A 17,783-nucleotide genomic window follows, 5' to 3' on the forward strand; every position below is an offset into this window, starting at 1 on the left:
TTTTTGTCTCGTGATGATGACTGGATTATGAGCCAGTTCAGACTTTCTCTTGGAGTTACATTACAGAGAGCTGTTCCAATACAGGATTTAACACCCATAGGGTATTTGGAGACAGACACTTTTCAGCATGAACTGCCTGATCAGTCAGGAATCTCGCAGTAATTGCTGAGCCATATCATGCCATCTGTACGGGATGGTATAATTAGTGCTTGAAATGGAATTAAATAACTGCCAGTGTACTCCCTTTTGTGTCTGCATCTTCTTTCACTTTGTAATACATTAAAAAACACATATAGCTGCATCTAGTATCTGTTGCAAAAGCAAGGAAGTGCTGGCACTTCAGGCCATGACTATAATTAAGGTGCAACCCAGATATATTCCTTACAGTCAGAGTGAGAAGGCTGAGATCAAAATGCAGTTTGCATTGATTGCTGTTTTTTCTAATGTAATCGTCATTACTTACTAAACACATGTTGCGATAAAGACACCATGAAATGATGAATTTGATTTCGTAAACAGGAAGCATCCTCATTCAATTAAAATGCAACTAATAGGTGCTGCTTAAATGTGTCTGACTAACTTTGTTGCGATCGGACTTGGCTGAACCGACAATTCCTATTTTATGAAATAACAGTGTGAGAAGCAGATTTCAGGATCATACTGTAAGTAATAGTAATGCTGCCATTTCCATGTATGTCGAACAGCACACAGCACACCCTTTTTTTAGACAAATTAGCAAGTAATGCCTAATGCACAGACTTAATGTTATTACCAGCATTGAAGACAGCTCTATCGAGATAACACATCAGTTAAATGTGATATAATTAGTTCAAGAACATTGTAATAGGACTATGTGTTATTGAAATGTGCAATAAAATGAGATTTTCTTTTAAATTCATATTCCTGCTTCCTGCAGTTGCTAAAATGCCAACACCAAAAAAGCCCGTGTAGATCTTGTGAGTGTGTGAAACTATTCATAAGTTTAGGCCAATTTTCACAAATTCCTCTTTTATAATTCCTAGCTTTTGCAAAAGAAATCGGTTATTTGTTTCCAAGCATAATAAAGATTTATACATGAGATACTTGGTCTTTGTGAATAAATTTCTGTTAAAATTATGTTTATACACTGGGGAATTAGAACAACTGATGAAGAACTGTGGAAACTGACCGATGAAACTCTTTTTAAGAAAAAATAACATCCAGAAAATGGAATTAGATTTGTCATGTCCTGAGAAGGGAGAGATCCAAAACTGTTAGGATGTCATTGGAATGGTAACTGCAGGGTAGGACATCCAAAAGTCAACCTGGGGAAAATCCACATTACATGATACCAAACAAGTCATGGGCAAAAACCAAATTCTCACCCTAGATACAGCTGAAATGAGTCAATTTGTCGAAGCCCTATAATGTAGTTAGGGTTTTTAGGAAGCTATTGTCAGATTGATAAATTCTATATTTTATTTCCTGACATCTTCCAGGAGCTTTCTACTACCTGTCTTAGGCCATCTGCTTAGATTTCACATGTCCTAGCTCCACTTCACAACCTGGCAGTTCTTTACAATATTTTGATTATAACTGTTTTTCATTTTTGAGATGTGTAAATACAGTATGTTTCATTCAATTAATTATTTATTCACTGTAGCAGTTTTGCTACCTATTAGTTGATTCATATGCACTTAATTTTGTTCCAGTATTTTCATATTTTGGTTTCTTCCAAACACTGCTGCCAAGTATCATTATAACTGTTTCTATGTATTTATTCTGTTGTTTTACTTTATATCGTTTGTATTTTTTTTTTTTATAAATTTGCTTGTTCATTTTCTCCATTACATGTGGGGTTTTCCTTGTTATATGTTATATGTTTGGGGACTCATCTTTTTTTGTAATATCTGTCATTATATGCATATATTTATATTGATATAGTATTGAGATTTGTTTTTTTACCATTATAATGGTTTATTTACTGTGGAGACAGTGCTTTTTGTTATTATTCTTCTATTTTTTTTTACTTACTTTTTATTTTATTTTTGCTTGCTCTTTCCAACAGTTTTTTGTATATACTGTTTATTCCTCCTACAGTATCCTTCTTTCAGATATATAGGGTTTTGCTTTATTTACCACATGCTATAATTTCCACCATCCATATGTTTTATAGTCAGATATTTTTGGTGTTTGTGATTTGCCCTGTGTATAACCTGAGGAATCATAGCATACTGTTTCTGAATTCAGTTCAATTCAGTTGGTTGGAGTTCAGGACACAGACTCTTATCAGCACTGGGTATACAGTAGAAGGAAACCCTGGATAGGTTCCGAACTACAGTAAAGCTTATTCATGAAAATACATAAAATGAGCCAATTTACTGAGTCAGTCAGCCTAACATGCACACCCTTGGGTTAAGGCATGGCAAACCATAGTATCAAGTCAAAACATTGAAGCAGAAAATGGACAAATGTGCAAACCCAAAGCAAAAATTGGCTGAATGAGTGATATCAATTCTGAACAACGGGTAACTATGTTGCTCGATATGGAGGAATATTTTAGACATAAATATGCAAATAAATAAAAGTACTGCCATATTTACAGTTGACACTGCAGATGCAGGCTCCTAATGATTTATTCAGAGTTTAGGAAATTAAAGTAGCTGCTTTGTAATTCAGAAGAACTTTTTCTTGCACTTGTAGTCAATGTCTATAGTGACAACTTTGAGCATGCGCATTAACCACAGGATTTCCATGTCAATCAAAGCACATATGTCCACTCTGTGTATGATTCACCAATCAAAAAACAGTATTCACTAGAACCCACCCATTCAGCCTTAATAGATGAAAGTGACAGTTTTTAATTTAAGCCATATTTCATGTTGAGATTGAAGGACTATTATGTAAAAAAATTAAATAAATAAGTAATAAAAACATTCTGTAATACATTCATTAATTGATTCTCACATTTCATGCTATTTTTTCCTTTATTTATTGTCATATTTCATGGTGCTTTATTGATTTGCATATTTATTTATTTAATGAATTTTGTATGAAATATTCATCCATAGCTCTGTATAGGAATCTCTTTACTTAATTAGGATTCGCTAGAATCTATACACTCACAGAATGATAATTACTCCTCAAGAAGAATTAAAATATAGCTAAATAGGATGGCACTGTTACTACTTTCACCTGATCTATGTCATTTTGTTCTGGTGAGGCTTTAGAAATGCTAGACTCAGTTATTTGTTATTTTGTTTTTCTATACCTTTGTTCCATTACAGATACCTGTTAATAACATTTGAGTTTAAAAATGTAATCATATTACAGAAATCACAGATCAGATACTTCTACAATGGCCAAAAGGAGCTTTATAGAATTGGGTAAGCGTAGACACTAAAAGTGATCAAATGAGAATCAATTAAATATTTACAGTGACAGTTATAAAAACATAAATGAGACAATGGTATATTTGCAATTAAGTCAACACAGTCTAGAAATAAACTGTGAAAAATAATTAGTTGTCATCTTGAGAATTAACGGTAATGAAAAATAACATTACATTAACCCCAATTAAACCCAAATTATGTAAAAATTGAGTATCCTCATTTATGTGCAGAAAATGGTGGATCAGTGCTCCAAAATTATTTTGTTGCACATCAAAAAAAAAATTAAATACCTTATATAGAAAGCCAAATATCTATTTTTGCAATGAAAAAGTAAAATGTATAAACAAGAAAGTGAGTCCTCCATTAGAAATAAGTGTTGCATTTTATATTTAAGTAGAGCTAAAACTACCTAACCAAATTATTGCCATTCACACATGTTAAAAAAAAAAACATTAATTCAATATTTACTGGACTTAAAATACCGAGTGTCTCTTGGCAAGATAATAAATTTTACTTTTACAAAGTGAAAAACCCAAGATACACAATTCTACTCAATTGTGAGAATTGAAGTTTAAAATATCTGCAAGCTGCGGACAAATACATAAAATCTAGGTATACAGTATTTGTCACTTTGTTGCTTAAGGGTATATTCAGCTTACAGCACTTTGTTGCATTTTCCAAACATAATTTGTGAGAGAAAGGATGGTTGACAGGGATATTAGGGACAGAAAAGGAGTGGACAGGATGGGACAGGGATCTAGAAGGTTGCAGAAGAAAGAGAAAAAGAATTTCTGGCAGTGACCATGCAGGATGAAGGCAGACTGAGGTGTGACCTAGGTGGAAGTAGACTATTTCTGCAGGAATGTAGACAGCAGTTGATCGAGCAGCTGCCTAAAAGTTTGTCTGGAATGTGAGAAAGAGAGAGCAATGCCTCCTGTCTAGCAGAAAACAATTAATGGTCCAATCTCAGGAATGGTGTCATGTTCCCGTTTGAATACTGAGGTCCAGGAAAACAAATCAGATCACAAATTGTGAGGTCGTAGCACATATTTCTGGGAGAAAAAGGGGGGACTATACACTTTTAAATAAGGCAGAATGTGAACTGCCTAAGTGAATTTGCCCTTAAGATGTATAAATACCCTGAGGCCCAAGGTGAGCTTGAGTGCTTCCTCTAATTTATCCCTACTTGTAATTAATTAGTAATTAGTAAATATTTAATTAGTCTCATAAGATCAAATGTGATTCTCAATTGAGAATACAAATCAGGGGACAATTCACTAAAAACTTTACATTGCTGCTGAAAAGGATCCTCCCATAGGGTTTCTTCTAAAATAAAAACACCCCCATTTCCTCTAGTCTGTGCACTTTACAGTGTACCATTTCTACTTATGTATTAGAGCACTACATAAAATAACTACAATGAAGCATAAAAATGAAATTAAACAAAAGACTAGAGAATAAAGAAAGTTAAAATAGCTGTTATGAATTCTGGAGCTCAGTATAATTTTATTTTAGAGAAAGGTTTCCCCATGCAATAGGGGAACATGCAGTGTGCTCTCTACACATGCAACACAAATTTATATTTATAATAGGGGTATTTTTAGTACACTATTTAACTGTAGTCAGTTTATTGTAATCGGAATTTTGCTCTCTGCCAGACCAGGTTAGCAAGTTTAAGAACAAGAATTTATTTCTTCTAGCCCAAAATCTCAAATGGAATGCCTCAATGGACTTTAACAGGCCCTGTATTTGAAAGCGCACAAGCCTTGACTCCCTAAGAAGGCAAGAAAAAACTACCAAAAAATCTCTTATAGGGAAAAAAATAGAAGAAAGGCAATTCAGAGAGAGACTACCATTCAGGTAGGTTGGGAGTGCAATAGGTGTCAAAAAATGGGATAAATATAATACACAAAATAGAACACAAGTAATCCTTCACAGAGCTAAATGGCCAATCTATGTACTCTTTGCAGTTTGAAATCACTGCCTCTACTATGAGTTTAGAAATGTAAGACTCATCAAGTGGGTGGATAGATGGATAGATAGATAGATAGATAGATAGATAGATAGATAGATAGATAGATAGATAGATAGATAGATAGATATGTATTTGTCCCAAAGATGAAATTTACCTTAACTATTCTGCCACTTGGGCAAGGTTTAATGGATGAAAAAATTAAAAGGAAGTAGGAAAGGTTAAAACAAATCAAATAGGAAGACAGAAGGATAAATAAAGGTCTCAACTAAAAATTATTATTAAACGATTTACAGCAAATCACACGTTTAGTCTTTTAGAATTTATCCACAAACTTGGACGCAGAAGAGCACACGTTATCCGCTTACCCTTGCAAAAGATTGTGGAATGATAGCAACGGTGTGGGTGGCACCCACATAAACCAAAATGGCATAGCCAAAGATAATGGTAGGTATCAGTCAACAACAAACAATCTTTATTTTAAGCTTTCTTTCTAACTACATACAGCATGTGTAGCTGACTAACAGATCTTCAGATACCTCAGAATCATGGCAGTATATACAATTTGTTAATTTTGCAGGACAGTAAATTCAAAAGATTTTAACATGCTAGCCAATCTCTGAATTCTATTATTATTATTAATTTCATCTTATTCTGAAAGGGTAGGTTGTACTCTAAAATAAAAGATGTCAATGACACATCTGCTCTTGTTGCTTTTTCTTTCAAGCTTTCCTATTGCTGTGTTGTTAACAATCATAATGAAATGTCCTTGCAGCACTCTCTGCTTCTTGCCACTGTACATGATGCGCTCCCTGAAGACAATACTAAATAATCATGCATTTCATAACATTGTACTGCAGTTTAATATAATGCAGTAACAGATTAAAATTGAAAAATAGCATATCACAATTATTGTTTTTTACATTTTTGTTAGTAATTATTTTCAACAGAAAGTTGAGTTAATTTGTTTTTATTCATATAAAAAATATACCTGCAAATTGATTATGCATACAAATTTATTATAAGTACATGTTGGGACGTGTATATGAACATAGGAAAAGTAAAATGAGATAGAGGGGATTTCTAGGAGATTGGGAGTAGAGAACACACTGATTTACAGGAGACTCCCAATGCTTTTGGGATGTCTAATTACCTGCAATTGATGTCATCACAGATTTAAAGCTACCTGTGATTTTGCTGAAGTAAAGGGCTTTCCTCTATGTTTTTCACCCTCTTTCAGCTTCTCTTGGCCATTTTCTCTTCTTCACCTGTCCTTTAAATCCATTAGCCTACACTTCTTCTGTATCTGGTAATGTTCTGTGGTGTGTTCAAGTGTTCAAAAAAATTTTTCTATGCAGGCAAAACCAGCTGAAAGATAGGCTAGACCATTAGGATTTCTTTGGTCCTTTCCGATGGCCAGTCTGTGTCTACAGTAGATAAGTTATACTTGATATTTACTGGCCCATTCAACTGGCTTGAAAGATACAGAATAATAACACAGTCTAAGCTCAGTTCAAACATTATGCAATTATCCCACAATGCTGGAGGCAAACTTCAAGCTGCTGCTAGCCTACAGTGCAGCCTTTTTGTTTCTTTACATTTGCATATATTTTCTGAAATAGTATACTGTATACTTTTTGTTCAAACATTTTTTTAACTAGTTATTTTAAACAAAGAGTAGTTCGACACAATATTAATAATTGTTCACATAGCAAAATCTGTCTTTTTAGGTAACGATATGTAGTTGTATAATATAAATTAAAATCAATATTTAATGAGGAAAACACATCTAAAGCTACAGTTATCAGACAAAGCACTGCGTTTGAAACATACTAGCTTAGAGAGTTTACTTCAATTGTGGATCCATGGGTAACACTACTCCTTTCTGTAGCATAATACTGAAAGGGCTGACTTTGTTGCTGTATTTTTGTATAGGCTTGTATCTGTATAGGATGTTTTTAAGTTAATGGTACAAATGGCCAGATAAGACACAAGTCATTAGAGATATGGGTACCACCCTGTAGGCAATAAGTAAAGATTTTTTTCTGAAAATGCAAGCATCCAGCCAACAGTAATAAATAAAAATGCTTTTACAGAGAAAAAACTGTTGAAAAAAACTGTAATCAGAACCTTTCAGATAATTTTCAGATATCTGTGACAATTGAAATCAAATTTTCACTGACCATTTTTTTCTTCAGTGGATAAATGTATTTTATTTTAAAAGACAGGCACTAGATACATGTGTTGTTTAAAATAAAGTGTTAACAATGATGTTTTCTATAACAACAAATCATAAACTGGAAGAGCAGCCAAGAATCACAATCAGTGGAGAAGGTATGCATTAACAGGAAATTATTAATTTCTGATCTTACATTTCAGAATGGTTTACCATTGAAATGTTCAAACATTATGGTTAATATGTTTGAACATATCATATGAACTGTAGCATGGTGGGTAAGGCATTAGACCTTACACCGCATAGTTTGTAGTTCAGGCCCTCTCTGTGATTTACTGTGTGACCCTTAATATGTTGTTTAACCTGTGTTGACACTATGAAAAGAAGGGAATAAATTGTTCTATACTTGTAATGTGTCTTGGAATATGGCTCCCTATACTGTAGAAAGGTGTTATGTAAGATAAAATGTTTCCTTGCAGACTGTATTTTTTCAGTTACTAGCAAATACTTTATCCATTAACATTAAAGTTACCAGATACCACTGAAGTACTGTAAGCTTTTGAAAAATAAATGTGTCAACAGTCATTTATCACCGAATGGCTAATTGTATTTTCTGAGAGCTTTAACTAATCTAAAATAATTGAGAGAATTATTAGAAATAACCTTCTGGAATTTCAAGTTTCTTCCCACTTAAATTTAATTTGAAATGTCCTCATATGCCACTACGTGTTTATAACAATTTTAAGATATTACTTAAGCATTGAAAAATGCTACATGGAATAAGGGAAAAAATGGAAATGGCATCGCATTAGCACTACTTGGTATTGTGGGCCCACAGAGCAAAATGATCAGAAAGAAAGAAAGAAGAAAAAAAAAAAAAGTTTCTGAGTTTCTCAGTGGCAATAGACTTTTAGGTTCAGAAATTAAAGATATGTATACTTTATTGAGCACTCTTGCAACACTGGAAGTAGCTGGTCATAAAAGGATCTTTGGTGCCTTTGCAGTCAAACCCACTGTACAAGGACCTGTTGTTTTTGTTTGTTTTGGACTCCTTTTAATCTAAAGAGCTTGTTTTATTTGACTCATACAAGACTTATGTTTGTCCAGTTGCTAATTCAGTATGGCAGAAACATTGTTCTGCCTGTTCAGCCATTGTTTGTTTTGCTAGGCAAATACCCAGATAGCACTCCTTCCTTTTGTCTGTGCACCTGCCCTCAACTAAGCCAAAGACATCTGTCTCTTTTTTGCTTCTCATTTGTCTGCACATATATCTACTCTCTATATATAAAATCCTGAGCCTAAAAGTGCAACAATTTTATGTGACATTTTATGTCACACTTTAAATCGGCCTTATTTGAAAACCTACATATATGTTTGGTATCATTCTTCTCAGAATTTATTGAAATTTAATGTGATGTTGTTAGATTTTCAGATGCTTATTCTGTTTTTAAATTATAAACTAAAAAAAATTAAGAACTCACGTCCCCCGAGACGAGACTTAACCAAGAGTGCCAAGAGATTTAACCACACCTGGGGCCAGAAATAAAAGTCAAAGAGTAGGACAGCTGCTGTACAGGCTTTTAAATGTTAAAGCGCTGTGTGAGTTGCAGATCATGTGGCACGGCAGCAGCAGCAAGGCAGCAGCTGATCGAGCAAAGAGGAGGTAAAAAAATAACTATTTGTTTCCCATTGTATCACCGCTTAATAGGGGATTTCGGAGGACCAAACGCATCTCCTTGGGGTGCGTTCAGCCCCCCTCTTCACAACGTGAGCGGCAGAATGGTTTGCCCCCCAGTACAGTATATATATATATACTTAGTATATATATATAATATATATATAGTTAGTATATATATAATATATATATATACAGTGTTTCTTTGTCAGATAGATAGATAGATAGTACATTACCCTTGAACTAAAGACTAAACTACATTGTATAGACTATAGTTTATTTACTTTCTTCTTACGGAGAAGCTTCACTCTTCTGTAATTAATTGGTAATGAATTAGGCTGCTAATGAATTACTTGCACAAATTTGTCTTCCTGGATGTCCTGGGTCAGTTAAGATGTTCCTATGATGTAGATTATTGCATTTTATTGGAAAAGTCTTCTTTGGAAATAAAGACTAAAAGATAAAATCAATTTTGACTAGTACTAGCCTGAAAGTAGGAATAAAACCATTAAATAGTAAAATGTAAAGCAGAGGATGCTTAAAAACAAAACTGACATGAATGTGTATTTTAATATTTAATAAAATATTAAAATATTTTTCCATGTCAAGTGGTGTGTTAAATGTTATAAGTGGATGGATAGTAAAGTGGCACCACAAAATTAATGTTTGCACAGCTATGAGAACACCAATCCAGAAGAATCTTAATGACCTGCCAGAAACTCCACTCCTGATGGTCTCCAGTTTAGACATTCTAAAATGGTGTCAGTTAATGCAAGTGACAAAGGTAAAATGATGTAGCTAAAGCATCAGCTTTACCCTTTTACTAAGCTTTGCAACAGTTATCATCTGCCAGTCATATTAAATAGAGTACTTCCTAGAACTGCAATAATTTGTTTAATGTTTCTCTCAATTCTCTATACAGTACCTCTTTAAATTTAAAATTAAAAACTGATTTTCCCAAAATTTTGCATGTGCTTTGCCATTGGACCAACTGAAAATACAGGTTATATGCAGTATTGGAGAGTAGGGTTATAAAGGGTCAGTGGAACTCAAAAACCTAGCTCCAATGCAGGGAAATCCAATCAGGCAGGAGGAATGCAGTGCGGATGAGAGGTGAACAACTTTAGCATGCACAAAATTTTGTATCAGCCAAAACGTGATCTTATCAAAGACCACAGATACCTCCAGTGTTTTTTCCTTAACTAATTTTGACAGGAATTCCATTGTCTCGCTGGATTACAGCTTTTGTCTAAACGTCTGTTTATTTCTCTCATTGTGGGTTATGTTTAGCTATGTTGAGTATCCAAAATACAGGTTATAACCAGGCAACTTTAACTGGTTTATCTCTTATATATATATTTCTCTTCTGGTTCATCCAGCTTCCACTTCAAAACCGGTTCTGCCCACACGCAGCCAACACGGCATTTCTCGATTCCTGTTCGTCCTTTTCCAAACCCTTCCCCACACTGCCTGCAGCTACTCTTCAAAACTGGTCCCATCCACACGCAGCAGACACGGCATTTTTCAATTCCTATTCGTCCTCTTCCAAACCCCTCTCCACGCTGCCTGTGGCTCTTCTTCCGCCCACACGCAACCGACACGCAGTCCACCAACGCAGTCTCAGCAGACATACACACAATCCTCTTCCCGTTACCACAGGTAAGAGTACAACATTGGGACTTCAGACCAGCAGTGCAAACACTGTCATGCACATTACTGGCCTGTTGAGCGTAATACATCCAACAAATACTCGAGGTGCAGCCATGATGGTAAAGTAGCTTTACCACCTTTGTGGGAGCCAGCTGTGTCTTTACAACAGCTTCTTACACAGCAAACATCAGAACGTAAAAACTATCGTGAACACATTTGAGAATACAACTCTTCTCTAGCGTTTGCTTTCATGGGTGCACAGATAACTCAACCTCATGGCCACGGACCATACTGTTTTAAAATACACGGGCAAATTTATCACCAAGTATCTCCACTATATGCTAACACTTCTACCTTTCCAGGATATGAACAGTTGTATGTTTGTGACACAGTGCAAGCTACTGAAGTACGCTTACAAAATAAAGCAAACTCTGCATGCTGTGAAAATTTACTTGTCTAGCTAGATTCCATGCTCAGAGCCATCAACCCCTTTGCTAAATCATACAAACACATGCATAAAATTGCTCAGTCCAATCCAACAGCATCTGTACGAATGGTTTTCAAGGAAAACACTGGGCAGGATTTAGATAGATAGATAGATAGATAGATAGATAGATAGATAGATAGATAGATAGATAGATAGATAGATAGATAGATAGATAGATAGATAGATAGATAGATAGATAGATACTTTATTAATCCCAAGGGGAAATTCACAAACGATTTACGACGATACAATGCCCCGACATGTCACACCGATGTTGTAGCGATTTTCGTTGGAGAAGATGGCGAACCACCTGCCGAAAGGGACATTTGCATCTATCCCAGAAGCAACTCCTGTAAATAGATTTCCATGCTCAATATGAATTGCGATCCTATGGTTTATCCACTTTTATTCCCTTACAGAGACATTGGCTGGCACAAAGATTTATAACATGTTCCCGATAAAAGAACCGCCAAATGCATCAGGCTTACTCAATGCCAATTTTACACGTACAGATTATCAATGAGGAATACATTTAGTATTTTGCACTCCAGTGGCAAATTATTCCAACAGTACGTTTTAGATGCGTATGTTAAAACAGAGGGCGCGTATCTCAACTATCTCAGATTACATCAACAAGATATGCGTGTGGAATAATACAAAGGACTATCAGATGCACTGCAAGCAAAGGCTGAAAATAACAACGTACGTGTAGGCAAAATGATCATATTACCGTCCACATTTCCAGGAAGCCCAAGATACATGCAACAAAACTATTGTTGTATGTGGCTTTTTCTAGGGTTAGATCTTTCGACTCATTATCTGTCGTCTCCAGCAAAACACCTATTCACAACTGCGTCTTTCAAGAAGTATTTCTTTCTTCTTGATTTCTGAATTCCTTTCTCATCGTTTTCCGTTCCTATTCTTACACCGCTGTACGATACGCCGTGCATCGGCTAGTATGTAATATATTGAAATACTGATTAGATTGTCTTTACCTTGCATTCTGTGTGCTGGGGAAGGATGGGTGCTCCACACCATAAGAATAATATGCAGAAATAAAAAGATGATACAGTACATACTGTGCTGCAAAGAAAAGTTGCTTAAATACAGAAATGAGCAAGCATTGAAGAAGCACTTTTTCACCAAATTATATCTGTTTAGGAAGACTTTACTTGTAGCTAAGTTCACAGAAGTGTTACAGGTTATAAGAAAAGCAGAGAGACAGAAAAACAAGACTAAAGGTTGGGTAAGACACTCTTTCATCCTTGCATGCAGTTTTAGTCAACAAATTCACTCATTGTGTAATTAATCTACGTAAAATTACCTGTAATGTTTTGTTGATGTAGAAAACCATACTTCAATGTGATCAAGTGATGAAAACCTTTTTAAATTTATAATTAAGCATGCCCTCTTGATCCATACAGGCTTGTTTTTTTGGCATGCACCTGCAACTCTTGGGATATGCTTAAGCACTATATTGAAATGAATGGGTTGGGAAAAAGAATACATTTATACTAAAGAAGATATTCTGCACTCTGTTTTTTCTTCTTCTTCTTCTACATACATGAAGCCTACAATTTCCAATTAAAGATCAACAGCAATTCATATCACTTACTTACTAACTATTATATATATATTATATATATATATATATATATATATATATATATATATATATATATATATATGTATATATATATATATATTATTATTATTACTTACTGCTTGCCCAATGTTCTATATGCAATATACAGGCAAACCACATTGACAAAATAAATGGATAGAATCTTTACAGTTACTTCTTCTGTAATGTTTAGCCAATTCAATATAGCTCTGAGAATTCTTAAATGTAAGGCTAGAGCAGGGATTTCATGAATCAAGCTTGCACTACAGAATGCTGCAAAAGTACTGAATAAGGTACTGAAGGGCTCATAAATTAGTCCTTTGATGGTAACAAGAAGAGTAATCTACCTGACCATGGCTTTGTTTCTTCTGTTTTCCAATACTATCCCTCATATCAAACACGTTTTCCACTTTGCATTCAACAGAGCTGCTCTTGCTGAAAAGAATGCATCCTCTGGATCTTGAAACTAGTCATTAAAAGCAACCTTTTCTTTCTCATCACTCAAAAATCAATGATTCTTCCTGAGCCAAAGGAAATAATATTCACTGAGTGTTTAGTTCTAGCTAAGCAAAGGGATGCTGAAGCCATATTCTCTGATGACAGCTTGTAGTGGGATTTTGATGAGAGGAGAAAATACTATTTGACGACCATCCACGCCTCTTTTCTTTGTAGTATTGTGGCATAGGCTTTTATCTATTCAACAAGTCTCACAATGAATTAACAAAACACAGCAATGCTCCCAGAGGAATGGGTTGAGAAAAAAAAAATTGTTCTAAGTGTAGAAAAAGAATGCCTTTTCACCTTCACCATATTGTTAGGCTTTCTCTGGATTATTCTGTTCTTTAGTATGGATGTCACTTGATATCCCATGTTTGCTTCAAAAATAATGCAAACTAGGGTAATTTTATTAACACTGTTATGAATCAAATTCCCAACTGCTAAATTAAACAGCATCATATATGTGTGTACATGTTCATGGGTATATTTTACAAATGCATCTATTTTCTGAATATCTTTCTCTAATGCAGGGGAACTGGAGCCTATCCCAGTAGAACTGGTCACAAAGACAGCCTTGGATGGAATGGCAGCCATTGTTAAGACTGTATGTCTGAACCCTGAAGTATTAAAAAACACACTTTATTCTAATATAAACTATTTATATTAAGGAACTGTAGACAAAAAAGTAAAGAAAAATACATTTTGTAAAAAAAACATCGATCCCATTAAACATTTCAAACATGCGTTTTTTAGTTCTTTTTTATAGTATGATGTGTGAATACAATTACAGACTATTTCCTTTTTGTGCACAAGCCCATCAAATATAGTTCATTGAAAATACCTACATGATAAAAAATTTATGACAAACCTGAATCCATCATTTATTCATTTAAAGTCCTTAGCTTTGATCCCGAGCATTTTTTTCATGTGTCATTTTCCCTTTCATCCTTAGCCAGCCAACTGTGATTCTTCATGAGCACTGGCTATTACAGCAGGGTCACCAAATGAACTTGTGTACTATCATTAAGTCAATGAAACTACAAGGGACTGATCTAAAAAGAGTTTGTTGTAAATAGCATGATTCTTTTATAAACTATTTTCATCCATTTATTAAAAAAAAAGCTCTGCAAGGAGAGTGTTATACTTATGTAGCTTGAAAATTGAAATATTTGTCTTCTTGCTTTAATCTAGCATCCAGTTACTTCAGTAAGAAGATTATCAGGGATTGGGCTAGTTCTTAAAATAGATGTTTGAATTGTGAAACATAAATATGAATTCTTAACAAAAAAAATCAAATCAAGTACAGTACCCAGAACCACATTAATAATGTTAACAGGGACAAATTATGAGGTCTTAAGAAATTTCAAAAAACATATAGCTTTGTTTTAGCGCTCTACTCGTCTAATCATTAAACAGACAACGGTCAATAATAGCATAGGTATATTTGATTAAGAAGATTTGACAGTTAACAACACTACATATTTGTAAAAATCTGATTAATCAAGAAAATATACCACTCAGCTCATAATTACATTCAAACTCTTGTTTCAAAGTTTAATTAATCAGCTCAAGTGTGAAATTAAAATCTTTGTTAATTTTTTGTTAAGTAAATCTTTTGACACTATCTGTGAATCATGCAGCATATTATTATATTCACGATATTCAATGAAGCAAATTATCACACAGATAGTTTTTGTCGATTAAGAGACATTCATTTTGTCTTGTTGATGAATGATGGGGTGCATTCATTAGCTAAAAAAATATAAGTCTTTAGTTGCTGAAAACGGGCAATCAAATACACTACTAATACAACACTACAACATTTTGTGAGGGAAACGTTTTTTTTATTTTGGAAAATACTATAATTGCTTATGGAATAATTGCTGAATTTCATGTATTGTAAATTTCACCCAGAGTTGCAGCAAATCTGGCATGAAAGGGGCCATCCGTTATCTATACCATTGTCCATACTCAAGCACTTAACATTCAATCACTTTGGACCAATTTAGTTTCCAGTCTTCCAAACTATTTGGAATGTTGGTGGAAATGATAAAATGAAACTGAAGAAGACGAGGGTATACAATACTCCGGTATGAAGAAAGGGGTGTGCATAGTAAAAGTTTAATGCTCATTTATATAAAGAGCAGGTTTACTGATTGTGTTTCACTTTTTTATTAGCATATGATCATTTTGATAGTTGAAGATTTATGGGAATTTGAATAGCTTTTTTCAATGAATATCTGAACAATATACATTTAATTATTTATTGATTTATATTTACATATTGATTGATTGACTATTTGATTGGCTATTATTTGTCCTGTGAGTCTGTATCTTTGCTTTTATGTTTCTGCTGTTTTATGCATCTCCCCTTGGGATTAATAAAGTTGATCTAATCTAATCTCATGACCAAAAAGGGATATACCTGGCAAGCCATCATTCAGACTTACCCAGGAAACTGTGTAAAAGTGGTAAGTAAAGTTAGAGGTGGAACTGTCAGAGAAAAAAGAAAGAAAACAAATAACAGATCATTGATTAAAACAGTAACAATGATATCAGTGGGCTGGCTTGCTCAAACATTGCCTCTTAACATGGAAGATTAAACAACAAAAAAGAACAAGTTTTTATATCTTCCCACAGTAAACATAAATAGAAACATACTGTATATAGTAACCCAGTGTAACAGTTATGGCTGCGGGACATTACAGCCTCTTCGAGTAGTCACCTGCTTTTGACAGGTTCAATCCTCAAATGGATTGACAGACCAGTACAAGAGAAATCAAACACAGTCACATTCACACAAGATCACCTTAGATGTGCCAGGCAGTTTAAAAATTAGACCTCTAGGAGTAGAAGAAAACAAATGCTTAGGGTCAAAACATTTAATGAAAAATCTCCTTTTTTTATTCTCTGCACTCCTATAAACTTACTGTACAATAAACGCTACCCCATAAGAACTACACTAACTAAAGTCTTACTATTTTGCATTCCAAAATACACAAACAGTATATGCAGCTAATAAAAAATACAGGTATACTGCATTCAAGCAAAAGTGCTTTTCATCATCTTTACCAGCATTAGATGGGAATCAATATCCTGTTTTCCTTTGTAAAAATAGATCTAAATTATCCAGCATAATTATCTTGGCTGGTGCCTATCAAAGAAGTAGAAAGAAAAGAAGAACTCTGCTTTCTGAAGTAGTGCCCTAAGTCATTAGCAGACACATTGGGTTCTTCAAGTGCTGTATCTAATGGTGCTGTGAGTTTTAAAAAAAAACTTCTCAGCAATAACTCAATGAAAGAAAACAGATACAATACATGAGCAAATGAGAGGGCCATTAAAACTGAGACCTTAAGAAGTGTGTATTTGAACAACCAAGTGGAGAAACACTAATTATGGTGAATTCGACCCAAATAATTAAATTCACATAGCTTTCCCTAAAACACTAAAATATAAAGAATACTTTAGCACAAGACAAAAAGCCACCAGCCATCAAGAATGATACAGTAGGTAAGATCTATTATTTCTGATTATTGTTGATAATAAGAAGACACTAAAATACTCTGATATACCACGTGGCTTTGTTTTGCTTTATTCAAATATAGTATTCATTAAATAGGTTCATCTGTTCCAATAAAAAATGAGTATTAAATTTGATATTTCAAGAAAATGGAATCTACAATACTTACCAAAATGGTCGATACAATCAGGGAACGGTTCGACAGTGAGTCTGTGATGTTGGCTGTTTTTCCTTTTTGATTTTCGGTCATGTTTAATCCACTCACTGGGTCCCAGGTTCCTATCTAAAAATAAAATAAGTATAAACAAATGTGACATGAAGAGAATTTCTTCCAGCCTCACTGATTAAATACATTTGGATTTCTAAATTGCTTTTTCATGCTAGACAAATAAATGTCAGCTTGCAAACTAGTGATGAGCCTTTATTCAGAAATAACATCTAAAAAATCCAAAATAATTATGTAAAGTATTTCAAACCCCAGTGGAATTACCATATTAATAATGTTTCTTGCTAGAGCTTGTATACTGGTAAGAATTCTAAAGCAACCTCAATGAAATTCCAAGAATTAAATAATTGATATTAAATAACATTGTTAACAAAATAGCAAAGTCAAGGTGATATTAGTCACAAGCTCCTAAAAGATGTGTGAGGAAACTCTTGGAAGTTTGAACAAAGGCACTGATCAAGGATTGTAATAATACATTCCACAGCTACAAAAGCAAGTCTTTGTCAGGATCATGCTTCATGTATTTGTATTTATTTGCTACATATCCTGTCAATGCTTGAAAACTGATAAACTCTGTCAAAAAA

At 34.1% G+C, this 17,783-nt stretch overlaps 1 protein-coding gene across 3 annotated transcripts in view; it reads right to left on the reverse strand.

Annotated features, from left to right (window-relative positions):
• grik2 (glutamate receptor, ionotropic, kainate 2) overlaps positions 1-17,783 on the reverse strand; it is a 786,146-nt gene that overhangs the window by 328,089 nt on the left and 440,274 nt on the right. For all 3 annotated transcript variants that reach the window (XM_039747858.1, XM_039747859.1, XM_039747861.1), the window contains one exon: positions 17,143-17,256. In XM_039747858.1, coding sequence (XP_039603792.1) covers positions 17,143-17,256 — 114 coding nt within the window. The remainder of the gene's footprint in view (positions 1-17,142; positions 17,257-17,783) is intronic.

This window comes from Polypterus senegalus, chromosome 3, assembly GCF_016835505.1.
Source record: "Polypterus senegalus isolate Bchr_013 chromosome 3, ASM1683550v1, whole genome shotgun sequence".
Classification (NCBI taxonomy): domain Eukaryota; kingdom Metazoa; phylum Chordata; class Cladistia; order Polypteriformes; family Polypteridae; genus Polypterus; species Polypterus senegalus.